This window comes from Rousettus aegyptiacus, unplaced genomic scaffold (assembly GCF_014176215.1).
Source record: "Rousettus aegyptiacus isolate mRouAeg1 unplaced genomic scaffold, mRouAeg1.p scaffold_m13_p_16, whole genome shotgun sequence".
NCBI classification, from domain to species: domain Eukaryota; kingdom Metazoa; phylum Chordata; class Mammalia; order Chiroptera; family Pteropodidae; genus Rousettus; species Rousettus aegyptiacus.
The window spans coordinates 19543733-19571169 of NW_023416291.1; the positions used below are offsets into that span (position 1 = coordinate 19543733).

The following is a 27437-nucleotide window of genomic DNA, read 5'->3' on the forward strand; positions in this document are numbered from 1 at the left end:
GTTGGTGGCGGTCCCCATGGTGTGCCCTCCCGTGTTCATCTGGATAGCCTTCTTCCCATTTTCTTCTGATCATCGAAAGTTAGCACGGAAGTGAGGGAGAGCGAATTTTCAATTTACAAGTACGTTGTTGAGCTTTTCAAGAAGATTCTGTGAAAGGAAAAAGAGACAAAACTGTGAAGGGAGACTGCTGACTTTATAGGAGCCTGCGTGCCTGCTTTTTAATTTATGAATTGTTATATTTTTACTCTTAGGTAAAGTAACTTTTTTAGATGCTAAATTTATAGTAAAACCTCACGGATTTCAGATTCTGAGAGAGCACTTTGCTTTTGTGAAAAGTCCTTATTGTGAAAAGAACTTTTAATTCAGGATGTATTACTGATCATTGGATGTAATAAGGTGGATCGTATTAAGTACAGTTAGATTAGGATAACAATTCCAGGTCATACAGCGCTGGCTGTGTGTGATATATTTACTCTTCAGCAACATAAAAATCCTGTGATCAGTGCCCATGGATTTATGCATATATTAGCTTTGTATGTTAATTTGCTTATATAGATATCAGTTGCTGGTCCTGATGGCTTGGAAGCATGTTGAAAAAAATGTTTTAAGTCTTTGGGTTGGAAAGGTCGCTAACTTTTAGACTTGGGCCACCTTTGCACGGTTCAGTTATGTTTATGTAGTACTTCTGTAGTTCTCAAAGTACAGTCATGTGTCTCATCGTTCGAGTGTTAAATCCTGGAAGGATAGGAGTTGTCCGAGTGTGTGAGTGTGTGTATGTTTGCGTGCGTGCGTGTGTGTTCAGGCATGTACTACAACGTGCTTATACATTTGTTGCAGAGGAGTAATGCAGTTTGCTCAAGGTCATTTTACTAGAAGTGACGGAATAAATCTTCTAATTTCTAAAACAGCACATACCATGCTATTTTTTTTTCTTGTGAGTAAAATCTATCTAGTATATAATTCTTGGAATAAATTGTTTTTCCTGAAAATTTTAAAATCTCAGTAAGAAGAAACGGTAGTTTAAATTAGAATACTTTAAAAATTAGTTTTTTTACCTTCCTTCTGATAATCGACATAATTTATAGGCATTAGATTAAAACTTTAGACAGTTTTTCTGATTCTTCATTGCCGTGTTTCAGCTTTTGCTGTTGTTTATTTCGAGGTTGACTTTTTGGCAAACTCCATCCCTTTCATAACTATGATTTCTTTCTAGGGTGCAGAATCAGGGTCATACTGTCAAGTTGCTCTCTGCGTACTTATTAGGGTTTATATTAGGGTTAATAGTCTGCTGATCCTGAGATTAAAAGTGCTCATCATTCATAAGAGATTTTAATCATTCTTTTGTAGCATTAAATTAATAGAGCATCTTCCAGTTGTCACTAGTGAAGGAAATTCTTATCCTCATAACATCTTTAAAAATAGAATTTAAAAAAAAAAATGGAATAAAAATAGCACAGTGGTAACTAGGTTTCAGCCAGCATTCTCTGTCAGGTCTGGCGAGGTTTCTGGTGGATGCAGTCCTTGGGCTTTGTTGCATTGTGGCTTGGTAGCCTTATTTTCTAATGTGTTTCTCTGAGAGATCTTTGTAGCCTTTGAAATGAAAAATCTTTGATTCCAGTTGTGTGAATTGGAATATAAAGCTTTGAAGATAACTATTAATAACTTTGTTGATCGATTCATGGAAGTGTCTTTTTATTTAATTTGAGAGAAAAGACAAATGTAGACCTGATACTCTTAGATAGGGCTTTCTGAGATGCCCCTTTATGCTTATGGTAGTGTTAGAAAATTTTAGTTGTGTAATCTAAGGGAAAAAATCAAGATTTTAGTCACACTGATACACTGATTTGTATTTTACTTGTAACTGGCTGTAAAAGACTTATTTTTTAAAATACACATTGGACACATTAAACCTATTAAGACCTGTGATTAAAACTAGAAAGAAAAGCTAGAAGAAAAATCCCAAGGATTTGCTGGTAATAAATACAGTATTTTTAAAATCCTGTTGTATATAAAAGAAACAACATTTCATTTTTCTAGAAGCACACATCTCTAATATCAGAGAAATTGGAAGAAAATCAGAAAAATACAAGCATAATGTAAATGAATTTTTTGCCAGATTCAGAATATAGTGTGTTTTTTTTCTGAGGCTTACTAATGAGAACTGTATATTTGGGTCTCTGCCACTGAGGGTATTAAAACTGGAGAAATGACTTCAGTGAAATGTTTGCAGGCTTTCTATTTATTGCAGCATAATTTAACTAGAGAGAATTTGGTATTGGGCAGCAGGACCCAGAGGTGAAGGTTTAGAGGGAACATTGCAGGTCACTCCAGGTAGGTGGGCTAGAGACCAGCTCTTTTTCTCTTATAGTTCCTTTGTCAGGGCAGCCTTGTAGGCGGGAAAGTCAGCATTAAGGTCTTTAGGGTACCTGCTGTCCAGCAGAGATTCTTAATCTGAGGTTCATGGAGTTTTGAAAGTAAGTATAAATAAATTTGTGTGTGTGCATGTTTGTGGAGGGAGGAGCCAAACCTTCATCAGTGTTCTGACAGACTCATGATTTCAATGGGTAAGAACCACCGCTAGAAAGTGATGCAGGGTTTTCATTTTTCCTAGAAGATTGGTTTTTAGCAACAATTAAGTTTTCATTTTATAAGATTTAATGAAGTCTCTTTGCAAGTTGAAATTCATTCCCTGCAAAAGCCTCTTTAAATTTATTACTCAGGAAGCAAACCCTAAGAAACGTTTTTTTTCTACGAGTAGTTTCCTGTCTAAACATATTTTCATTTGATTTAGAGTCCCAAGTCGGACAAGTACCTCGTTCCCACTGTGTGCTTTTTGCAAGCATTTAATGGCCTAGATGGGTTGAATTCTTCTAACACAGAAACCAGTGGGGTGCTAATGTGGGTTGGCTGTGAGTTTTACAAAAGAAAGGAATTTTTTTTTCACACTTGTGGATTAAATGTTTTATTAATAACAGAATTTGATAATTGTTGCCTTTTACTTTATAATGAACATCAACAACTTTCTTGGTTTAAAGAATATATATGGATGGATGGAAGGATGGATGGATGGATGGATAGTTATATTGATAACCACAAAATATACATTGCTTTTTCTCCTTGTTCCTCTCCTAGGTTCCTGGGACACCCTGCAGCCAAGATTCTCTATGTTTATAACCCTAGTAGGGAGAGCGAGGTGGTGGTGAATTCAGTGTTTACAGCCGCGAGGCATTTCCACGTGCCTCCCGTTCACTGCAGGGTAAGCGCTGATGTTCTTACTCTTGGACACTGTGCCGTGGCGTGCCGCCGGGGTGTCTTGCTTCCTCTGGCCTGACGTTTTTCCTTTCTGCTCCATCTCCTACCCAAACTCTGTCCTTCTGTGTGTTTGCTTTAGCATTTATTTTTTCCTGCTGTTCATACTTACAGTTTTGGAGGTTTTGATACCCCCATGGAAAAAAAAAAAAGTTTAAAGAGTCTAAACTGGGTAGTAATGGATACATACCTAATGTGACTTTTTCATCATTAAAGGGCCACAGGGGGGATTTCCAGTGACGTGGCCTCCTCCCTTCCTGAGCTCAGGAACGTTTCTTATCAGGGAACATGGTTTTCATGCTTGAGGGCCTGTCTTCAGAGAGCTCACTCTTCATATCAAGGCACTGGAAGGGGGAGAGTGAGGTATCTTTTTGATGGTGTTCACACAAATAATTAGGAATCTTTATCTCAAGTTGCACCAGCGACATCTTTAAGAGAACATGGCACGAAGTACTTTAAGTGCCAAGATATGTCTGGCCGTTTTTGTGGTTAATCCTTACTGTCTATTAAGCACAGGGTCCCATATCAGAAAATTTGTTTTGAAATGGCTACAAAGGCTGAAGCATTTAGTAACTAATACAAGTTTAATTGGATGTGCCATGATCTCTTCACCTGGCAAATGCACTAAGATAGTTAGAACTCCTTTCTAAGTGTAGGACTAAGAGGTAATGAATGGCTCCTTATAAAGCTAATTTGTACTGGAACAGACATCAAAACCCCAGTCTTCTAATAGTTTTAATTTCAGTGGTCTTTAACCTAATGAAGTTCCCAGTTACTAGTGGGTGTTATTTACATATTTTGCTTCATTATGTCTATCCGATGCACTTAAAAAAAAAAATACAGGGACCACGGAAATGGTGTAAGGGGAGCCCAATATTTTGTTTATAATAGTCTTTCTGTATAAACGCTGTCCCTGACTTCTGTTATCAACGTACTTATACATCGGTGGCTTCCTTTATTTAAGTAGAGCTAGGACTGTCAGTTAAAGGCATTGAATGTGGGGGTGTGGAAGGAAGAAAAAGGAGGTGCAGGGCACGTGGCTCTGACCCGAAGGGAAGGCTCAGCAATATCTCGCTTAATCCGTACTATATTATTTGAAATTTTCTTAGATTGTTGGATGTTGATCCATTTGGGGTATTCTCAGGAATTTGTGACACTTATACATCGGGGGGCAGAATATGCAAACATCTGTTCACAGAAATTATCAAAAAGAAAGTCCGAGGAAAAAATATTCTCAGGGGGGCCATTCCAAATGGCTAATTAGGTGCCTTTCTTTCAGGTAATCCCAGCAATGGGGAAAACTTCCTTCAGAATTATTTTCTTACCTACTGAAGAAGGGAGCATTGAAAGTTCCTTATTTATTAATACCTCCTCACATGGAGTCCTTTCCTATCATGTAAGTAACTTTTTCTTCTTGTCATGCAGTTTGATCGTTGACTTAGCAGAGGGGTTTGGATAGTTTAAAAAAGGATTTTTGGAAGTGTCACCACCTGGTTTACGCCGCTAAGATGATATGATATTAGTGATGCTAAACTCACCGGCCTTCCCCCTCCCCTGCCCCACGTGTCACGCCCAGGGAAGCTGTAGCTCTCACCGTGGATCTTTGGAGGGCATTGGAACAAAACAAAGGAATCTACCACACCGTTTTCTAGTAGAAAATATAGCAGGCTTTCAAAACTCACAGCCCTTGCCCCAACATCGGTCCAGAGGGAGGGAACTGTAGGGGGAATTTCCAGGGACACGGGCTCAGGAACATTTCTCATCAGGGGACAAGGCTTTCGTGCTTGGGGACCAGACCTCAGGGTGCTCACTCGTCACATCAGGGCACTAGAAGGAGAGGGTGAGGTATCTTTTTGTTGTTCACAAACGTAGTTGGGAATATTCATCTCAAGTTGTACCCGTGACATCTTTAAGAGGACATGGCATGAAGTCATTTAAGTGCCAAGATCTGTCTGGCCATTTTTGTGGTGACTTCTTACTGGATTCCACTAAACACATGGTCCCATATGAGAAAAGATGACTATTTGTGAAAAGATTTGCTGCAGTGAGGACCATTCCGCTTAAATACAGCAATTTTCATTACTTTTTTTTTTGTAGACAAAGATAAATATAATAATTGGATAGAGTCTTGAATGCCGAGGTGATGAATCCAGATTTCCTTTGGAAAGGTATTTTAGCGTTTTGGCAAATGTGTTTCAGAACTAACAGAGGAGCGATTCTCTGTTTTCCCGCAGGTATCTGGAATTGGTACTCGTGGAATCTCTACAGAAGGGTCTGCAAAGCAGCTCCCAAATGCTTATTTTCTGCTTCCGCAGGTCCAGAGCATTCAGCTCTCACAAACACAGGTAACTTTAATAATGGACTTATTTGGAATGCTAGTCAACACTGCACTTGGTTGCCCTCTAAATTTATGTGTCATCTGCAGACTATATATATATATCTCCTTTGCATAGTTGGGATTTTAGTTTTTTCTGCTTTTTTAAAAAATCCTGATATATAGAAATAGAAACATATGTATGTAAAGTATCAATGGAATCCATATATTTCTCGTTAATGGCTGTACTGTCCATGGTGTTGACATTTCGTAGTTTTCCTGTATTGTCAGTCCTTTGAAATGTTTCCAGTTTTTCATTGTTATAACCATTAGTCCCTGTACATATTTTATAAGTTTATTTCCCTTTAGGTTGCCTGTTCCGTTGGGCTATATTTCATTGAGAGATTCTGTAGTTAGAGACTGTGAACCGTTTTATAGAGCTTGTTAAAGCTCGCCAGGCTGCTTTTTAGGGAGACAGAAGAACCTCCACAGTCACCAGTAGTAACGCTATTCCTGCAGGAAGGTCTCACTGTCTTCTCTTCTCCCCGTGTGCGGCTTAGTGGAAATACATGTTTTTGATATTTTAGAAGATACATAATGAGACCTTTGCATCTTTTAATCTGCAAAGATACATTTTATTAATAGCATATAGGTTTGGTCATTTTTTTCCTTTGATTGTCCATATTTCCTGGTAACTCTTGAACCAAGATGTTATGAACCTTACCGTCTTAAGAGCCTGCCATTTCTTTCTGATCAGTAAATAAAGAACATTGCTTAGAATTGCTCATCTGTCACAGCCTTACCTGGAGCTCTTTTTCATCTAGCGATCTCATGGAGCTTGCATTCCAGTGGATGAGACAAACAGAACGAATTTACCTGTAGTGTAATGTCGGGAAGCTCTGTCACCACATAAATAATTCTCAAGAGTTTTTTAACGTTACTTTCATTTTTACAAAATTGAATGGCCCCTCCCCCCAGGATTGTAAGGAAGATTTCTTTTCATTTGCACATTTGGATTTGGTTTAAATCCTATAACGAGTTGGGGATGTATTGAAAGGTTTTAAGCAGGAGACTGATGTGATCCGACTTGCATTTTTGTAAGGGCTGGAAGGGGCTAGAGGAGGTTTAACTTGCATGTGCTGACAGTGTGGGTTTTCCCATGTGAACATTTTTAGCTTTATCTCAGGGCTGTCCTTCAGCAAAGAGGGGCAGCTGAGAATGGCCAGGTATCTCTGGTGATTGAGACTGGGAGCTTTGAGTTCCAGATGCCATTTTAGTGGTGATATAAGTATTGAAACAGACGTTGGTGTTCAGATTACTGTAGTTAATGGGGTTAATTTAAGGATACATGGAACTAAGGGTCTCATAGGGAGGCCTGCATGAGACCTTGATATGACGAGAGAGTGTTCTGTCTACTGACCACGATGCCCACAGCCCTTTTCCGCATCCAGGTCATCATCTCTCTCCTGGACAGTATACCGCAGGAGCCCCCTAACTAGTCTGCCACCATATACTTTGGCCCTTTCTAGTCCTTTTCCCAAAAATGCAAGTTGGACCGCCTTAGTCACCTGCTTAATACACCTCTCGGTGCGTTCCCGTGGGTCCTGGGGTTTACGCCCCGTCCCAGGGGGGCTGTGGTGAGGCCTCACACAGTGTGGCTGCCGCATGCCCTCAGTCTCCCAGTCACACCAGCTTTCCTCTGCCTGCTCGCACGTGCCACAAGTCCTTGGGGTCCGCAGTTTCCCCAGACTCCCCCACATGAACCCCTATTTCATTCCTCCTTCATCAGCTCCAGTTCTTCAGGGAACCTGGCGCTCTTTCCCCATTCCCGTTCCGGGCCCGCGTGAGGCTGTGGTAGAACTGTGTTCCTTCCCCCTCAGACCCTCATTAAATAGTCGCACGCCCCGCAGTGTGGTTCCTTAGTCGCTCTTTCCTTCACCCTGTGGAATCGAAGCCCCATGCAAGCAGGGACTGACTGACATGGCCCTCCACTGTCCTCCCTGAGCCTGGCCCAGGACCTGCAGTCGGGGGCGCCCGGTAAACGGTGGCTGAGTGATGCCGTGGCCTCCGGGCAGGCCTGTCGCTCTCCCCTCAGGAGCAGTTTTGGTTGCTCCCTGCCCTGCAGCCCAGCGTGGTGGCAACTCGACTTATTTGGTCTTTGTTTCTGCGCCAGCTGATACCTAACTCTCAGTTTGGTTTCTTTTCTTTTTCCTTTTCTTTTCCTTTCCTTTTCTTTCTTTTTTTAAAATTTTTATATTTTCAAACAGCTTGATTGAGATATAATTCACATGCCGCAAAATTCACCCATTTAAAGTGTACAGTTTGTTAGATTTTAGTATATCATAAAGTTGTGTAATCATCACCACAATCCGATGTTAGAATATTTTCATCACCCCAGGTCCTGGCCACCACTACTCTATTTTCGCTCCTTATAAGTTTGTCTCTTCTGGACATTTCATGTAGATGAAATGTGTGGTCTTTTGTGATTGGCTTCTTTCAGTCAGCATAATGTTTTCAAGTTTCTTCCGTATCATTCCATATATCAGTCTTTCATGCCTTTTTTAATTGCCAGATAATATACCATTATGTGGACATACCACATTCATTTAACTGTTTTATCACTTGGTGGACATTTGAGTCATTTCGGTATTTTGCACTCAAAGCTTATACCCAGGTGTCTAAAGAGAATTGGATTTTATCTGGCTTGAATGTGGATAAAAGGATAAAAAAAGACATGCGCTCAAGGGCCCCTGAGTGTAACTATTTGAAGGTGAAGGCCCCCAAATGTGCAGGGTTGCTGCACACTCCTCCATGCTGTGGCATACTGGTCAGAGAAGGAAAGCAGCAGGAATGTTTCGTGACACTACGAGCATGGGTCCGAACATAGAAGAGCAGATGCGCTTTATGTGCTGCATTAAGGACACAGTTCACATGGCGTGTTTAAGATGGCCTAAGCTGTCTGCCAAAACTCGAAAGAAATTGGAGTTGTCAGAATGGTCACAGAAGACATCAGGTATTTTCCTGCTGCAAACCGACCAAACTTCCGTCATGAGAAATTAAATCGAAAACCGTCAGGAAACAGATGCGTACCTCTGTGTGGTATCCTGCTGGATGTGGCTCGACACTCTCGATGCGTTTTCCTCCACTCTAACTCAGATGTTAAGAAGCTGAAGTAGGTTCTGGCGATGTCCCGGGGTGGTTAGAGGCCGGAGCCCCAGGACAGCGCCCAGAAGCTCTGTCTGTGTTCAGAGTGAATGCCGTCGAGGCCTGTCCCTCACTAGAGCATCAGCTCAGCTCGGCAGCCTTTGTTTTTCAATGACTAGCACTCTGCAGCTGTTCAGTTAATGTGCGTTGGCACATGAGTGAAAGTTCTTATTTTTATACATCCAGGGATAAACAGGGCAGTTCTTACCAAATAAGCTTATTAAGCACAAAAATACACATAGTTTCAAGGAGGCTTTAGAGAGATCGCTGGAAAAGGTATGTAAATAGGTCAGTACCGGGGAGCTACAGCTGCACAGGGGACATTCTCAAACCTTTAAGTTCAATCGCACGAGTGTGAAGTTTTCCCTCCCCCCTGTGCTATACATTACAACCCCGGGACTTGCTCAGTTTAGAACTGGAAGTTTGTACCTTTTGAACCCCTTCACGCATTTCACCGCCCCCCCCCCCCCGCCCCCCACCTCGGGAACCACCAGTCCCAACCTGTTCTATGAGTTCCTTTTTTTTTTTCTTGATTGAGATTGCACATATAGGTGAGAGCATAAGAATATTTGTTTTGTCTGACTTATTTCACTTAGCATAACGCCCTCAAGGTCTGCCCATGTTGTTGCACATGGCAGGCTTTCCTTTTATTTTATTTTTTTTTAATATAGCTGAATAATATTCCATATGTAGTTTTTTTATATGCCACGTTTTCTTTATCCATCAATGGACACATAAGGTTGTTTCCGTTCCTCGGCTTTTATAAATAATGCTGCCATGAACACGGGGGTGAAGAAATCTTGTTGAGTTAGTGTTTTCGTTTTCTTTGGATAAATACCCAGACGTGGAATTGCTGGATCATATAGTAGTTCTATTTTTAAGTTTTTGAGGAACCGCCATAGTTTTCCATAGTGGCTGCACCAGTTTACGATCCCACCAACAGTGCACAAGGGTTCCCTTTTCTCCACGTCCTCACAAACGTTTTATATCCATATGAAGTAAATGCTGATGGAGGACAGAGGAGCTCTTTTCACTGGGGGGTTAGCCAGCCATGTTGAGTTTTTCAGACGTGGGGGATCGTCACTGGCCTTTCCTCCCACTTCTTTAAAGTTGCTTCCTCAGATTGCAACTAGAAATTTTATGCCATCGGAACCCCTTGGCTCACTTATCACAGATTACCTCCAACAGATAACACTGTGGCAGCGGTTGGGCTTGTTCCTGAGCTGTTAAAAATTGATTTGGCTATAACACAAATCAAGTTTAAATAAGCTAAAAAAAAAAAAAAAATGATGATTTATGTTAGGGATACAAGCTGGAAGAAACCATACTTACCTGTATGAGGTAAAGAAGCCGATTTCATACCTCGGTCTGTTTCTAAGCTTCTGGTCTTTCCACCAAGCAACACCACCTCTTGGAAGCGTTAAGTGAGCACCTGTGAACCAGCCAGACAGAGCCGAACCCAGGGTCACAGAGTTTTGCTTTATCAAAGCACTCTGAAAAGGACATTATTTGATATTTGATCTTTTATAAAAGAATTTTGGGAGAAACGGTCAAACAATACACTCATTTTATTTGATCTTATTTCTATATTAGGGTGAAACAGTATTGATATCCGTAAAATCATATACACTGCCGTTGGTTCTGCTCTCTTAAATGAATCCTAAGGTTGAGATCCCAGTTCGTTTTTCAGAATAACAAAAACATTTATCCGTCTTATGAAATAAACTAGGACGCCAGCAAATAATTAAGGTATCTCGTTTTTTTGTATTAAGGCCTCACTTTGGTCCTTTTTGTTTACGCGTGTTGCCCATCCGTATCTGACTGTTGCATTTTTCCTGCTCCATTGAACTGGATTAAATGGCTTTCTCTCCTCTGCTGAAAACAAACGCGTTTGTGTGGTTCATCTTCTGTCTGAATTCTCGCTGGCCCAGGGTTTGCTAGCAGTCCCTGGGGCCAGTGGAGAGCGGCAATCCCTCTGCTGCCCATAGGTACCTGCTCTCGGGAAGAACGTAGAAAAACACGAGAAATTGAGGTCGCATTTTTCTTTTTAAACCTCTTTGTTTGGTCCTTTCTTTTTTCGTTCGTCTTGACCTTCATGAAGTGAGAGCTCCTAGCGGATGAGAAACCGCAGCGGGTCTAATCGAGACTCTGCGGTTCCTCTGCTTTTGTCGCAGTTTGGTCATCGTCCGGCACCTGGACCATCCTCCCAGTCAGTCCTTCTCTGCTCTAGGTCTCCTGGCACACTGCTGCTGACAATGTCATCTTGTACAGAACTATCCATTATTTCCCCGGTCACTGTGCTAGCTGGGTTCCCTGTCGTTTACAGGACAAGGTGCAAGTGCCTTAGCTTGGCGGACAAGCTCCTTCGTCACCTGGCTCCAGCTTCTCCAGCCCCCGAGGTCCCACCCCTCTCCCCTCGCCTCTGGCCTCAGGAACCTCTCATCATTGCCTGGAACGGGGCCTCCCTTTTATTTTACAAACCATCTCACCGTCATGAGCTTTTACCGCATTCGAACCCTGACTATCCTTCTAATTCCGTCCTTTGAGACCCAGTTCAGATGCCAGCGCCTCTCCGGGCTCCCAGGCGCGCCTGCGCTCTGGTCCCCATGGCATTTGGTTCAAACCCCTGCTTGAACATTTAGTGTTTCGTGTTGTCCTTTCCCCTGCTCTTCCCTGAGCCTCTGTAGGGCAGGGCCTGTTTCTTCTTCATTTGTATAATGTCACCATCAACTTAGCATTTAGTACTTTGAGGGCCCCCAGAGTTTTTAATAGATGGATGAGTCAGTGGGCCTCTGAGTTGAGATCCCCAAATAGCACATCTGCCCCGTGTAACATCTAAGACTTGCATAACTTCACCTTTTCATCACACCAACCAGTTTGACCTTCAGCAGATGTACTGCCAGGGCAGGTGGTATTATTCTTATTTTAGAAATTATAGAATGGACTTGGAGCTTAAGTTACTCAGCGGAGGCTGCGGGTAGAGCCAGGATTGGCGGCCCCGCCTTTGTGCGCTTTAAATGTTTCGCCGTATATATAGTGAGTGTTGTAATGATTTCCACATCTGTCGACTTAGTGATTCATGTTGCAGGAAAGATAAATGCACATGAAGTGGCATTTTATGTAAGGGCAGAAAGGCTCAAAAGTGGGAAAAGGATTTGATAAATCTGAGTATATCAACATGGCGGGATATTAAGTAGTTCTTCCAAGATATAATTAGGATATTTATGTAGAGATGTCTGACAAGCGAATAGTAGGGTACAAGCTAGAGTATGTACTCTGTTCGTAACCCTAAAATACACGGTAGGATATGTTATGTAAGTATCGTTGTGTTTAGGCTCATGAAAAAGCAAGGAATTTTATTTTTATCGCTTTCTTTAGTGCTGTTTTAGATCTGAGCCATTGAGATTTGGAGAGTGTTTCAGTGCTTTATTTGGGCAAAACAGAATATTCGAAGTTGTCTCAGAGTCTGGCGTGGAGAGTCACTATAGCAAAAAGCTCATCTCAGAGAGTTAAAAGGACTTATATTATTGTTTTGGGGATCATCGTAACAATCATGTTTATTGTTTAAAATGAAATTATAAGGCAGTATAGGAAAGCTCATAAAGGTGGTTGTGTGTGTGTTGCAACATGGTATATTGAATTGTATGAAAGAGAGTCCGATTGTAAGAAATTATAATGTAATTATAAAAACACAGGGGAAATCAGAGAAATGGCAAAGTCGAAATAAGCCCCCAGCTCACAGCCACACTCAGCAGGGGTGACCAGGGCGAATGTTTTGCCATCTCCTTCGGTATTTTTTTCTGAGTGTGTGTGATGAACGGGGTCCTCACCCCGCCAGCGTCACGCTATTGGATTATGTAAAGGAGAGAGTATTTCTGGGTGTTCGGTGTGATATCCGATACATGTCAGGCCGGGAGTTCCTAACCTTTTCATATTGGCATAGCCTTCGCTTCGGGAGTGCCGGTGTCAGGCCCTTGCGCCTGCCTGCCCGGGACAGGTGTTGGGCAAGGGCTGCAGTCCGGGGCCTGCCGGGCTGGGTAGAGGGCACCCCAACTTGCTTTTCTGCTCCTTGTCTCCAGAGGTGCTGATTCTGTCAATTAACTGTGGCAGTCTAGAGGCGAAGCTGTCAAATCAGTACGGGGGGGGCGGGGGGGACGAGGAAAGTTTTTTTCCATCTCAGGGGAGAAACGGAAAGAGTCGGATTCGTCATGAACAAATACGTTGCAAAAAGTCTGATCTAGGATTCAGAGATGGAAGATGGAGAACAGGGAAAGGTTCAAGGCCTCTGTCGCTGTTCTGCTTCCCTGATTATCTTACATGATTAGTTAGGTGAAATAAAACAGAATTTCTGGGTGTAATAGCTGAGAATTACTTCACATCTGTGTTAATCATAATGTATTTAATAACATTTCTTTGCATGATAAAAGTTCTTTGATCTTATATAAAAACGATGGGCTGTCAGACTCTGGAAAGTTATTACTGTATGTTAGATAAATACATGCCATTCCTTAATTTCCCCCTACCGTTTACCTCCGAATATCATTTCTAAAAGCAAGAAAATGGCCTAAATTTAAAAAAATGTGTTCTGTTCATTAGAGTCACAAATGAGAATGATTCAGTGGAATGGGAACTTGGAGAGAGGGGAGAGAGGGTTGGTGAGCGGAAAAAAGAAAGAGAACGTGGTAAAGCTTTGAAATACCAAGAGGTGTGGGGTGGGCGTTTCTCTTACCCCTTCTGTATTTTACAGGCGGTGGAATCTTCCCCCTCCATCTTTCTCTGTTTGCCTTTCTACAATCTCTGCTTTCTTGGCTACTGGGAGAATACAGTTTCCTGGTCCTTCTTTAAACTCAGTGTTTGCCTCTCTTGCCTCCCAGGAGAATTGACTCACTCACTTGATAATAGAATAAATGATCTTTAAAAGGAAGAAATTATAATCCGAGCTGTTTACAAAGTTACAAGACGTGAATCTTTTTGACATCTGTCAAACCTTCATTATGTTAGACTATTCTAAAAATCTTGGTTAGAACAGTTAAATAGCACACCTCTTTTCCTGGCCAAGTTCTGAACTAGTAGATCTTTAAGAATCAGCAGTCAGAGAACTGAAATGCCCCCTTTATATTACATTCTTCTGTATCAGCTGAGGGGAGAGAGGCAGAGGAGCTAACTCCATCTCTCCTGGGGTTTAGCATGGGGTGGTCTGCCAGAAGGAAGTTTGAACCAAGGACAGACATCCTTACCTAGGATATCAAGTGAAAGAAACCAGAGCTCTTCTGAAAGCCCTACCCCTGCCACCCCATCCTTTAGCACAGGATTGTTGTCTATTGCCCCCTAATAGACAGCTCCCTCTGCTTTGAGGGGAGAGGAAGGCTTGGGGCAAGAGGACAGAAGTATTTAGGGAAAGAGAATCCTTTCCCTATAACATTTCTCAGTTTCGTAGTCCAGACCCATTGGGCTGACCTGTTTTTAAGTCTCTTGCTCTCCCTTCTCTGACAAGGAGATCCTCAGACTTCCGGCAGCTGAGCCCCCACCTTCCTGAGCCTCTTCCTCCTCTCAGGAGAACCAAACCCCCTGTTTCTTTGTTGGTCCCCCTCAGTCGGCTGGGGCACACTGATGACCTTGCCCCTAGAAAGCTCCGAGATGGATTATAATAATTCATTAATAATCTTCTCCAGAGCCACACTCTACCGAAGGTTGAAAGTTCACATTCTCATCTGTTTCCCAGTCCAGATTCTTTTCAAGTATGATATACAGCACAGCTTATCAGAGCTTTTGCCATGGGATCAAATAACAGTGTCAAGATACTCCAATAAAAAATGCCACCTATGTGAGGATGCCCCATCCTAGACATGCACAGTGTAGCAAATAAGAAGATGAATTCTAAAACCAGACCACCTGGGTAAAAATCTTGGTTCCGAGTGACCTTGGCCAAATTACCTAACTTTCTTGTTTCTTCGTTTATCTGTAAAATAGGTAATAATAGCACTACCTCATAGGATTGATGTAACTATTGAATTAATAGATGTTAAGTGTTTTGAACTATTACCTGGCACATAACTAAAATGCATTCCTCACTTTAAGAAAGTTTTAAATGTAAACCTTTTCCTATTATAAAGCTCTTAGAGAATTTTAAAATTCAGAGGTTAGGTCCTTTGGCAAGACATGAAAGTTCAAAGTGATAGTCCCATGTCAAATTATTTTGGCCTGTGAGTTAACATTCAAAGAATTTGAAGTCCTCCCCAACTCCTTATTTATTCATTGTTTTTGTCTTTGCCAGAGAGGTTCTCCATGCTTGTGTGCAGCTGGGGAAACTTCAGCAGCTGTAGCCTGGGCTCGCTCTCACTAGAATGTGCATGACTTCCCCAGGGTTTCAGAAGTTACCGTAGTTTAATACGAAGTCTCTCTTGAGCCTCACTTGGATCTAGAATCTTAATAAGACATACAAAAACATCAAATTATCAACCTTGCATCCACTGAATTTGGAAAACATGCCAGGCTTCAAAGCACTATTTCTAAGCAAAATTGTTCCCAGCATTTCCTGTGGGATGGAGGACAGAGAGAGAGAGCATTGCCTTCGTTTCAGCTTCAGTTCATGCCAGTCGTTCAAAGATCTTGGCATTTGAACTCACTGGGGAGAGACCGCCTGTTAGGACTCTAATTTGGGACATTTGCAGTGGGGGAGAAGACACCTGTCTGTCCATGGCACCCTCCTCTCTCAGGAAGTAGCACCTGAGAAGCTGTGGTCTTCCTCGAGTTAGAGCTTCGCAGTGGCGGCAGCCCGGTCTCTGGGTGTGCCTTTCTTTGCCTTTTGCCGGGACCCCTGTCTCCGGCACCCCATGCTGAGTGGTGTCGACTTTTGTTCAGGGATGGATCGTGTGCAGCGGCTGTGAGCAGAGACGTGGAGATCTGTGCACGCCGTTTTCCATTGCCTCTTACTGCGGACTTACTGAGGCTTCTGGAACTTACTACTGAAGAAGGCTCTTCCGTTTTTGCCCCACTTATTTCAAGTGGAACATTGTTCTCAGCAAATTCCTGGAGGGGAGCTGCTGTTGACACTCTGGAAGCTCAGGGCCTAGTGGGGATAGAGCTTGGCCGGGAGCTGCTCCCTGTCTCCTCCAGGTGAGAGTGTGCCCCTTCTTTCTGCAGTCTCGGGTCGTGCCTCCAGGACACGCTTGTCATCCCTGTCCCCCTCTTCCTGTCAGGAAGGCTCAGTTGAGTTTCTTGCTGTTTAACCAGCTTCTTTTGTTGGTCTCTTTCTTTCTCTGACACTTGTAAGCTGCTGTTGATTGCTGGAATTGGTACATTCTTTTTCTTTTTTCCGGTCTCCCTGGCCCTCCCCTCAGAGCCTGCCCAGATCTGATCTAACCTTTGGTCCCGCTGTCTCAGCCTTTGAAGGAGCAGGGCAGGTCCTCATCGCTCTTACTATGGGTTCTGTTCACAGCTTTAGAAGTGTTTTTTTTCCATAGTTCCTAGAACTGAGTCCTGGTTTTTCTTGGGGGAACCAACTACAGTCTGCTGAGACCTTCCCTGACTTCTTACTAGGTTTTTTTTTTTTTTAAGCTCCAAAAAAACACAAAGATTTACCTTCCTCATTTCAGTTCGATCCCAGGCTGCCTCCGTCTCCTTTTATGTCTGTTGCACGGGGCCTTCCAGGTCACCTGTCCTGTTCAGCGCTGTCTAGTTGTTTCCTAAGGTGTCAGTTTCTTTCCAAAGGGCAGCCCTTTCTTCCTCCCGCATCTTCGATCTGCTTTCCTTTTTTGGTTTTTGTTCTCTTGACCTGGTAGGAAGACTAAAGCGTGTTTCTCCAACCTTCCAGCACCTCTCTGATTTCTAGAGTGAGCCTTTTGGTTCCAAGGACAGACTTTAGTGGTCGTCTTCTTTTTCGCACACAGTAACTATGTCAGATTGCTTCTGCGACTCCACCCAACATGACAGCACTCCTCCTTAAGAAGAATATCCTTATCACTTTTTTATTTATAAAATCCGTCACCCTTCTGTGGCTCTGTCACTTGGGATCTTGAAAATCTAAAGCGGTGATTAGCATTTAGGTGGTTAACCTGGACTCAGTGAGTTGGGGGGCAGCTCGTGAGACTGCGGACCAACGTCACGTGTTTAAGCTGCACCCTTTCACAGTTCTGGCGCTTGGCCATAAAGATAACGTATAACAAGGAACAGACTTTGGAGCAGCCTGTCTATACTGCTGGCCAGGAGTTGGACGCAGTAGTTTCTTCAACACCTGACTGTGAAAGCAGCAGGTAGTATTCTGGAAGCTCTGTTTTGAGGCAAGCCCTGACTGGAACATCTTTTTTCTTTTTCTTTTTTTCCTTTTTCCTTTTCTTGTGGTGAAATGTATATAAGACAAAATTTACCATTTTAACCATTTTTAAGTGTGCAATTTAGTGACGTTACGTTTATTCACACTGTTGTGCAACCATCAACAGCATCCGTCTCTAGGACTCTGTGCCCATTAAACAGTTACTCCCCATTTCTACCTCCTCTCATGCCCTGGTAACGTTTTCTTTTTTCTGTCTGAATTTGACTACTCTAGGCCTCTCATGTAAGTGGAATCACATAATACTTGTTCTTTTATGACTGGCTTATTTTACTTAGCATAATATCTTTAAGGTTCATCCATGTCAGAATTTTCTCCCCTTTTAAAACTAACAGTTCATTGTATGTGTGTGGCATGTTTTTGTTTATTCATTCATCCATCGATGGATTTTGGATTGTTTTCACCTTTTGACTATTGCGTATAACGCAGCTTTGAAGGTGGGGATATAAGTAATTATGTTTAATTTTTTGAAGAACCACTGTACTGCTTTATATGGCATCACCCTTTCTTTCATAGCTTGACCTTGCCTGGCCATGCCTACTTAGGTAAGAACTGTGCCTTCGTTGTTCAAGGTCAGGCTACAGCTGCCTGCATCTTAATGCCTGAACTTTTGCCGAGTCCGGGCCCAGGTTCAGGTTCTGAGCCAGGCTCTTAGGACCCACTTGCCATTTGCCGAAGGCCCAGCAGCGTCCAATTGTATAAAAATAGCCACTCGCCTTTGTACGCTGTATGACCTGCCAAGGTGAAAATCCCACGTGGCTCCCCTGAAACTGCCAGCCCAGGTTTTCGTAATTAAAAGCCAGCCACCCAAGTGTAAACGCCAGGGTGCTGCACAACACAGGCCACTGCCACGCGGTCCAAGCAAAAGTCTCAATATCTAAGTGTTACCTTTGTTCTCTAAATTGCTTTTTGTTTACCTTTCAGGGTTTCTGGCACATTTCAGGGGGCGAGGGTGGGAGGCGGTGTGCAGCAAATAACACTTCTCTCTTTTCTCGGGTTCTGAACCAATGGTGAAATAAGACAAAAAGAATTTGAAGTGTTTACGGAAAGAAAAGTCCCTTCTCTTAGAAACCAAAGGAGCGCGGAAGAGAAATTTCCTCTCCAACAGCTTTGACGTGGAAAAAATCCTTCCCAGAAGCATTTGAATTATTTGCTGTGGAATTTTACTAATTTAATGCACTAATTGTGAAAATAACACAGCTCCCTTTTGAGGGCCTACTGTGTGCTCCTGTGATTGGCATACGCATCTCATTTAATGCTCAAACATGGCCGTGAGCTCATTAACTGTTTTGTAGAAGAGGAAGCTGAATCATGGGAAGGACAGAGAATGTCCCCAAGGTTTGGTGGCCGGGGTTTCATCTTGGATTTATGTTGGCTGCAGTCGTCTGGCCACACTGCCTTTTCTCAAGAGACATGCATGGATAAGGAAAAATGAATGCATATGCTTTAACCCTTTTTGTCTTAAAACAAAACAGGAAAGTTGTTGTTTCAGCCAGTGCCTAGGTTTTTACAAGTATATGAGTGAGTGGGTCTGGCAACCTAGGTAAATTCTGCTTCAGCTGTTTAACTGTCCGAGGACTAGGAGGGTAGTAGGGGCAGCGAGTGGTGTGGGTTGACACACAACTGCTGCTTAACGTAAGGGGAACCCAGCCCAGCTGTGCTTCCTAATGACTCAGCTGACTCTGTCTGTTGTGCAGGAAACACTATATTTAGGAGTCTGGTTATAGAGCGTGAGCGCTGTGTGGAAGGGACCCAAGAAAGTGCTCATTTTACACAAAATCATTTGCTGTATAGAATGTATTATACCTAGCACTGTGTGTGGGCCACTGGCTGGAATGGTCACATGGCTTATGTGAAATCTGTGTTCCCATTGATATATATGCTGGCAAAAGATACTTACCTTTATAAGGACCTCTAAACTTAGCATTCAAAAATGTCTGAGAAATATACACTCTGTAAGATCAGGATTTATCTAAATAATCCTTATGTATTTTTTCAGTTACAATCCTTAAATGACAGGGTTTCATGCATGGTTATCACTGGTAATGTCATAAGTTGTTCATTCTGTCTAGATTAATAAAGGTTCTCATATACTGTTTTTAGGAGATGGTTTAACTCTTGTTAATAAAAGTCACGTAAAATGTTTATCATTTTCTTTACTGTTTAATTTCATACAGTCCCACCCCCAAATCACACACTGCTCAGTATACAAAGACCAATTTCGTAGCAAGTAAGGAAAGTGATTTTTTTTCTCTCTTAGATCCAGTTACCTAGATTCATATCCCTTCACCACAAAACCATGGCAATACAAGCCAAACAAAAGGAGTTTTTATATTACTAGTTTCTTGACCTTTGCGTAAATTCTTGGTATGATTTTTTAACATGTGTTTCCATGTTGAAGATTTTTAGGCTTTTAAGTACTTAGGAAAAATAGACATGGTCTATTCCAATTTACTTGGAAAAAATACTGACTTGTGTTTAAAAACCTGCTATTGTTTTCCATTTTTCTGCTAATTAACCTTAGGACCCTTTGTGAAGTTATTTAGCCCTTTGTAACCACATTTCCCACATCTTATAAAAGGGGATATACTTAATGTGAAAACTACTAAGGAATTATTTTTTCTTTTCACTATGAAATTTCTGAACTAATTCATTCAAGTAATGTGGGGGATTTCACAAGTAAGGAAATCGGTTGCTGTTTATTTTTCTTTTATAATCTGCCTAGGCACACTCCTGGACTAGAGGACCTCCTCCTGTCATAACAAACGAGCTCAGTTGGGGTCCTTTCAGGGGAAATTTGTACTCCCAGCGTGTGTGTGTGTGTGTGTGTGTGTGTGTGTGTGTGTGTGTGTCTCTCTCTCTCTCTCTCTCTCTCAAGTGGCTCATGTTCTGATTATAGTTTTCTTTATAAAGTCTATTGTAATAGTTTTATTCTTTTGAAAAAGAAAGACGTGAACATTTAAATTTCCCTTTGAGAAAAATTAGTATGCTTCAATGACAGTTTGGAGGTGCTGGGACGCCCCCTTGTGGGATTCTGAGATATGTTCTATGGCCAATGAAACAATGTTGTGGTTTATTTTTGTCTTGTTTCCAGCAAATAGAAGAATCTTACTTCAAATGGTAGGTTATAAATTCATCCATCCAGAAATTTACCAAACAGAGCATTGAGCTTTTAATCACATCAAATTACTGTGCAAATCGGATTTTTAAGCATGTTCAAAATTATAATTTTGAATTTTTAACATTATTTCAACATTTGAAGAAATGTTTTAGGGAAGAGAACTGCCTTGCTGGGTTAAGACCTGTAGTTAAATTGTTGTAAATTATTAAACAAAAACAATTTTTAATTACAAATGTGTAATGTTGAAAGTGTTGATATGAGTTTTTCTTTAAACTCTTTTTGAAAGTCTCAGAACAGAATCACATGCCAAATATCAGATTTCGATATATTCTTTTATTTTATAGCCATTGCTCATTATTTTTAGTTTCTTGCCCATTTCCAGCAAGTATGTGGCGGCATGTCTACTTTTCTTCCTTCACCAGCTGTATGTTGAGTTCTGGTTACGTGGTAGGCATTGTGGTAAATGCATCAGACAAGGTGCTCACAGTTGCTGGGGAAGACAGACCTTAAAAAATGTCATTACATTTTAATGAGGAGTGTTGAGGAAGGTCAGGTGAAAGGTGCCTTGGTGTCAGGGAACACCCGTTTAAGCTGGGCCACGATGGATCAATCAGGTTTAACCAGGTGGGGGAGAGGGTGAGTCTGGGATGTAAGTTCAAAGGAAACAACAGCAAATTTCAGAGGCTGAAGGCAAAACAGAGCAGAAAGTAGACGAGTGAGGCTGGAGTATAAACAAGGAGGTACGGACTAGGCAGGTGCCTGAGTTTTGTAGCTGCAGTAAAGGATTTGGGACTTTGGCCAAGCAGGAAGTCTTTGGAGACTTTTAGGAGATAGTAGCGTGACCTGATTTGCGTATTTGTAAACTCGTTCTTCATGCAGTGTAGAGTGAAGTGCAGAGGGCAGAGGTGGACACGGGCCCTAGCAGGAAGTTGGTGCAACAGCTTGCCTGCCTCTGCCCCTTCCACCCTCCCACTAGGGCAGGGGTCCATAAACTTTTTCTATAAAGACCAGAGAGTAGCAGTTTTTGGCTCTGCAGGCTATAGACCCTCTGTTGCAAGTACTCAGCTGGGCCGTTGTTAGCACAAAAGCAGCCATGGACAATACACAAGGAATGAGTATGACTGTGTTCCAATAAAACTTTATTTATAAATACAGTTACTCGGCTGGATTTGGCCCATAGGCATAGTTTGTTGAGCCCTGATCTATAGAGTATTAGGAATGAAGAGAAGTGAATGGATCCAGGGGCTATACTGAGCAGGTACAAGCAGTGTAGGTTTTAATTATGATGTGTCTCGGTATGGGCCTCTTTGGGTTTATCTCACTGGGGACTCTATAGTTCCAGGGCTTGTATGCCTATTTCCTTCACCAGGTTAGAGAAGTTTTCTGTCATTATTTCTTCACATAGGTTTTCAATCCCTTGCTCGCTCTCTTCTCCTTCTGGTCCCTTTGATGCGAATGTTGGTACGCTTGATGTCCCAGATGCCTCTTAAACTGTCCTCCTTTTTTTGGATTCTTTTTCTTGTTGCTCTTCTGATTGGTTGTTTTTTTACCTTGTCTTCTGAATTGCTGATATTCTGCTTCATCTAATGTGCTGATTCTAATCTAATCTGTTGTATTTTTCATTTCTGACTGGTTCTTTTATTATGTTTTCTGTCTCTTCATTGAAGTTCTCACTGAGATGATTGAGCATCCTTATAAGCAGTGTTTCAAACTCTGCATCTGGTAGATTGGCTGTCTCCATTTTGTTTAGTTCTTTTTCTGGAGCTTTGTCTCTTCTTTCCTTTGGGATGTGTTTCTTTGTCTCTCCATTTTGGCTGCCACACTGTGTTTGTTTCTCTGTATTAGGTAGGGCTGCTGCGTCTCCCAGTCTCAGTGGAGTGGCCTTATGTAGTAGGTGTCCCGTGGGGCCCGGTGACACAGCCTCCCTGGTCACCTGTGCCAAGTGCTCCAGGTGTGTCCCTTGTATGGGTCGTGTGTGCCCTCCTGTTGTAGTTGAGCCTTGGCTGCTGTTTGCACGTCAGTGAAAAGGACTGACCCTCGGACTGATTGGTGTGAGGACTGGCAGGTAGAGGGGCAGGGGCTGACCCTGCGCACTCTGGCACCTCTGCCTTTTGGGTGTGTTGTCCTTGGATGTGGCCTGGGTGGTGCTCTGGCTTGTTCTGACGCTGGCCACCTGGGGGTACTGGCCCCAGAGTCTCCTGGGAGGGGCCCTGTCACAGGCCACATTCAGCTGTAGCTTGTGCCCTGCCTTGGGCCACCAGGCACGAGCCACCATTCAATCTGCCGACGGCTGCCACCCACGCTGGGCTTGGAGGTGCCTCAAGAGGCCAAGCCGTGAACTGAGGCCGGCTTTTACTAAATTTTAAAATGTGATCTACTTTATTCTTTTTTCCCCTGTACTTTAATTGCCTAAATGGCAATCAAAGTAGTCAAAAATCGGATTGTGTATAACGTATGTAGATAATTCTTATAAATCTAACCACTTAAACACAATTGGGGTGATTCTGTTTAGTAGTAAATCTTCTCGGAGTAAACGGATGCTGACCCACAGTTGTCAGCCAGGGATTTGGGGCCTGGCTTCTTACCTTACAGAGCGCTCCTCGTGTTCCAACTGTGGATGCCAGGCCGAGTGCCTCTTCGTGACAGCTGTGCCAGGCACGTTACACTCAGCGAGAGGAGCTCTCGCAGCCAGGCCCTTCACGTTCACGGGCTGCACTCCCTGACTTTTCTGCGCGGCCGCCACCCTCCCACCCAAATGGCCGTATCCCCGCGTGGGATTGGCATTTCCTTGTCTGTCCATACCACCCCACGTGGCTGCGAAGATCTTTAAACTTGACAGAATTCTTAACTCCTTTTATAAACTTTCGTCTCTTCCACCCCATAGCTCTTTCACCTAGTAAAAATGGTAGCCAGTTGAATTTTGGACCTCTCTTATGGTTTCGTCACAGCTACTGAGGTCGTTCTGGGGATGGAAGGCAGACATAAGAACAGTGAACTGGCTGTTATTGGGCGAACCTACTTTAAAATGAGAGTAGACTCCTGGGTTCAGAAAGCGTAAGAGATGCCAAACTACAGTGCTCCTGAATATATTTAGAACATATTCATCCGCCTGTCGTCATAGTCGGAATTTTCATGATGCACAAGGAAGGGCTGTGCTTTTCATGAGAATGTAAGCTTGGTTTCAGGACAGAGTTTCCTGCTGTAATTATTGTCGTACTTCCAGTCAATAGAATACTACCCAGAATTTAGCAGATACTCAAATATTTGTTGAATGCATAAATGTAGTTTCTGAATACATGATAAATTGTCTGCTGTTACGACTAGATGAAGCCATTTGCTTTCTTTTAAATTCTTTTCCTTTTTTTTTTCTTCTTTTAGGCAGAAACCACTAATACTAGCCTCTTACAGGTACAACTGGAATGCAGTTTACATAATAAAGTGTGTCAGCAATTAAAGGTAAAATAGGACATTCAGTATTTTCTTCTTGCCTTCTTTCCTGCCTTTGTGCTCAGAAATCGAAAATGAAACAGCACATTTTATTCTCAGAAATATGCATGCCCTTACATTAAGTGCTTTGCCCCCTAAAATTCGAAGTCACGAAATTCAGGTGATTTTTTTTGAGTTTTTCCTTTTTATTCCTTTCCTCCAATCTCAGAGTTGTTATCTGGAATCCGATGATGTTTTACGGCTGCAAATGAGCATAATTGTAACAATGGGAAACTCCTCAAAAGAATTTGAAGAAAACACACAAAATTTGTTAGATCACCTTTCTATTATCTATGTAGCTACAGATAAATCTGAGACCTCAGGTAAGGTGGAATCTTTCGAAATCTCATATTTTGATTAAGCCGCATCATCATTCTGTCACATGTCCTTACGGACTGGATCATTGCAATCTGAGGCAACAAAGACCCTTCGCTTTCATTATTAAGAGCTTATAATAATAACTGGTTCTCGGTCTGCAGCTGCTAGTAAGTTTTTGGAGTAAATTAAATGGCAGTTGCAGACTATTCTGAGTTTCCTTGGGAATGATTTTTCGTGGTATTCTTGGGAGAGTAGATTAAATGGGCACAGCAATCTAATATAAATATTCACAAAGTATTTGGAGTCTTGTGTCTCCTCTTCCAGTTTCACTGATTTGCAGAAGCTCAGTTCACCAAGTCATTCTGTTTTGTACTTTTTTAATAGCTGATTTGATACTAGTTGTTACTGGATGTCTGACAAGTTAGAATAAACTTTAGTGTGTGTTTATGTTTGAAAATGTGTGTCCTACTAAAGCGGAAATAACCTAGTTTATCAGTTTAAGTTTCATCAGTCTAAGTTCATGAGAACTTTTGTAGGAGACACACATTATGTGATCCATGATATTTACAATGTAGGATATACTATTATCTATTGGCCATCAAGACTGTTCTGGTACATGAGTGTGTGTTACACACACATACACACACACACACACACACACACACACACTCAGAGAAAGAAACAGCATCAAAATACAGTTTTATATTGGCAGTTTTAATTGTTGGTCAAACATCATTTACTTTCTAATCCTCAGAATTGATTATAATAATAATGGTTCAACAGAGAGCTTTCCTGCCCTTAAGTTCATAGTTTTTGGTGATTCTTAGAATGGTCAGGTGGGTGTCAGGATAGAGTGGACTACTGGCCCGTGGTAAGGGTTAAAAGGAAGGCTATGTTTTGAGACCCCAGAGTTTTATTTTTCCCAAGTATGGGCATCTAAATAAGGAAATGGGCTGTCTAATCAATAGGAGAACATAGCTTTATTTGAAGCTGTACAGTTGGTTGGTTTCGTCCAGAGGAGCAGGAAGCAGTCTGAGCCTAAACTCAGAATTTCCCCTGTGGTAATTCATACTTATATAGAAAGCCCGTGTTTTGGTAGGTTAATATTTTTGTAAGAATTCTTTTTCTTGTGACTTAAGAGAATACCAACAGAAAATAGTTCCCAGTTTCAATTGCAGTGTTGAAAAATGAGATACGTTTCTTAGAGTAATATGTACTGTGTGAGAATGAGATGGCATTTTGTTTTAATCTCATTGCTCTGATTCTTTTGGACAGATGATTCAGCAGTAAATATGTATATATTACATTCAGGAAACAGCCTTATATGGATACAGGTAATTAATTGTAAATGCTTATGTAAACTAAATGTTGAACTTACAGGTGTGTAGTTAATTGCAGAACATGAGGATTTTTCCAGAACAGATATAGAAACACTTGTCTCTGTTCCCTTTTGCTTTAATTTAAACCCGATTTCCCTTGCTTGAACCCGTATTAAGGTGATGGTTGTCAGCACCCACTTCATACCATTAGAGACACATCTGCTGAGCAGTTTCTGTATGATGCCAGTTTGAGTTGCTTAGTTATTTTAACAGTCGATTCAAACTAGATAAATATTTCCTAGCCGAGCGTGGTAATGTGGATTTTTTGTTGTCGTTGTTATAGGACGTACATCATTTCTCGCAGAGAGATGCCCTGTCTCTACAGTTTGAACCAGTACTCCTGCCCACTTCTACGACAAACTTTACAAAAGTTGCCTCTTTTACTTGCAAAGGTACAAATTTTTAAAATTTTGGAGGTCCTCTTTGTATTTTTGTTATCAGCGGCAATTCTTTCTGCGAAGTGGCTTACAACTACAAATTAGGCAAGTTCCTAAGAAAGCGAATGGGTTTGCTTTCAATCCCACAGTCCTGATAGTTCTAAGAAATGGCACGATGGAAAAAAATAATTGTCGATGCCACCTTTAGTCTACCACACATGTAGGATTTCGAGTTTAAAGTGTAACTCAACTGGCAGTTTGAAAGACCGGAATGTAAATGTGTTTGATGGTTTTCACGGATAGAGAGTTTGTACCATCTCAGTTTTATTCCTTGTGTAGAATGAGATGCAGAAGGTCTAATGAGTATAAACGCAGTCTTATCTGTAGGTTCTTACTTATAGTTAAGGGGATTTCTCCTAAAGAAATGGAAGTGGATGTAAATCTATGAAAACATGCCTCATGTCACATATATTGAAAGAAATGTTAATTTAAAGCAAAAAGTGAGACATCATTTATTACTTAGATCGATGAAAATAAAAAATATTGTTAATATTCTGTGTTGGTAATAATTAGGGAAAAAACCCACTCATTTTTGACAAGAGTATTAGTTGATACAGGCTTTTTTGAAGGGAAAACGGGCAATCTCTATGAAAATTTAAAATGCACATATATGCTCTCCAGTCCTTAATTCTACTTCTAAGAATTTTTCAACAGATATCCTCACATATGTGTCCAAAACTTTACCTACAAAAATGTGCATCGATTGTGACAACAGATCAGCGTAGACATCCATCAGTAGGTAGCTGATTAAATCGTAGTTCACCCATGGGGGGGAGGGTATACTCTGCAGCTAATAAAAACTATACGTGGACATGCAATGCAAGCAGTATGTGTCCATTTGGGTTTCTTAAAAGGTAGCTGTGTACTTGTATATGTGTAGAACAGCTGGAAGTATGCCCAAGAATCTGTTAACAGTTGTTTCTTTTAAGGTAATTGGGAAGTCAGGGGTGAAAGGTCGACTTTATTTTCACATTTTTTGTTAGTGTTTGAATTTTTTTTTTTGAATCAATCATTCATATATATATATATATAGCTTTAGAAAAAGAGCTGGGTATTAGAGCTAAGAATGCAATACCAGCGATTTAATAACTTAGCTCCAGGGAAGCTTGACGTTTTGATTTGAAATGCTTTCCCACCTTTACCGTGAAGCTCCCTCTTGTCGCCGAGGAACGTTCCTTTCCCGCTCCTGCCCCCACATGCTCCTCTTCACCCCACCCAGCTGAGCTTCATCTTTTACTTTTGTTATCTCTGGCAGACCCAAGGACTTCTTATTCATGGTGAATACGGATCTCTGTAAAAAAAAAAAAAAGAAAAGAAAAAAAAAAGCCACATAGTGTTGATACTTTTTTTTCCCCAAAAAAGAAATGAGACGTCGGTTTATAAGAGGGGTGGGTCAGGTGGCAGACATCGTGTGTTAGATAACTGGCAGCAAGCCAGTAAAGAAGAGCGATACTGTTTGAGAAAGGATTTTGCCGTTTATATCTGATGCATGATTTTAATGGAGACAGAAAAGGTGACATGATTAAAAACTTATAAATAA

General features: G+C 41.7%; 1 protein-coding gene across 2 annotated transcripts in view; it reads left to right on the plus strand.

Moving 5' to 3' along the window:
- Nucleotides 1-27437, plus strand: part of TMEM131L (transmembrane 131 like) — a 132358-nt gene that overhangs the window by 67551 nt on the left and 37370 nt on the right. For both annotated transcript variants that reach the window (XM_016144603.2, XM_016144604.2), the window contains exons 5-11: nt 3133-3256; nt 4589-4705; nt 5544-5654; nt 23656-23733; nt 23933-24086; nt 25357-25415; nt 25744-25852. In XM_016144603.2, coding sequence (XP_016000089.2) covers nt 3133-3256; nt 4589-4705; nt 5544-5654; nt 23656-23733; nt 23933-24086; nt 25357-25415; nt 25744-25852 — 752 coding nt within the window. The remainder of the gene's footprint in view (nt 1-3132; nt 3257-4588; nt 4706-5543; nt 5655-23655; nt 23734-23932; nt 24087-25356; nt 25416-25743; nt 25853-27437) is intronic.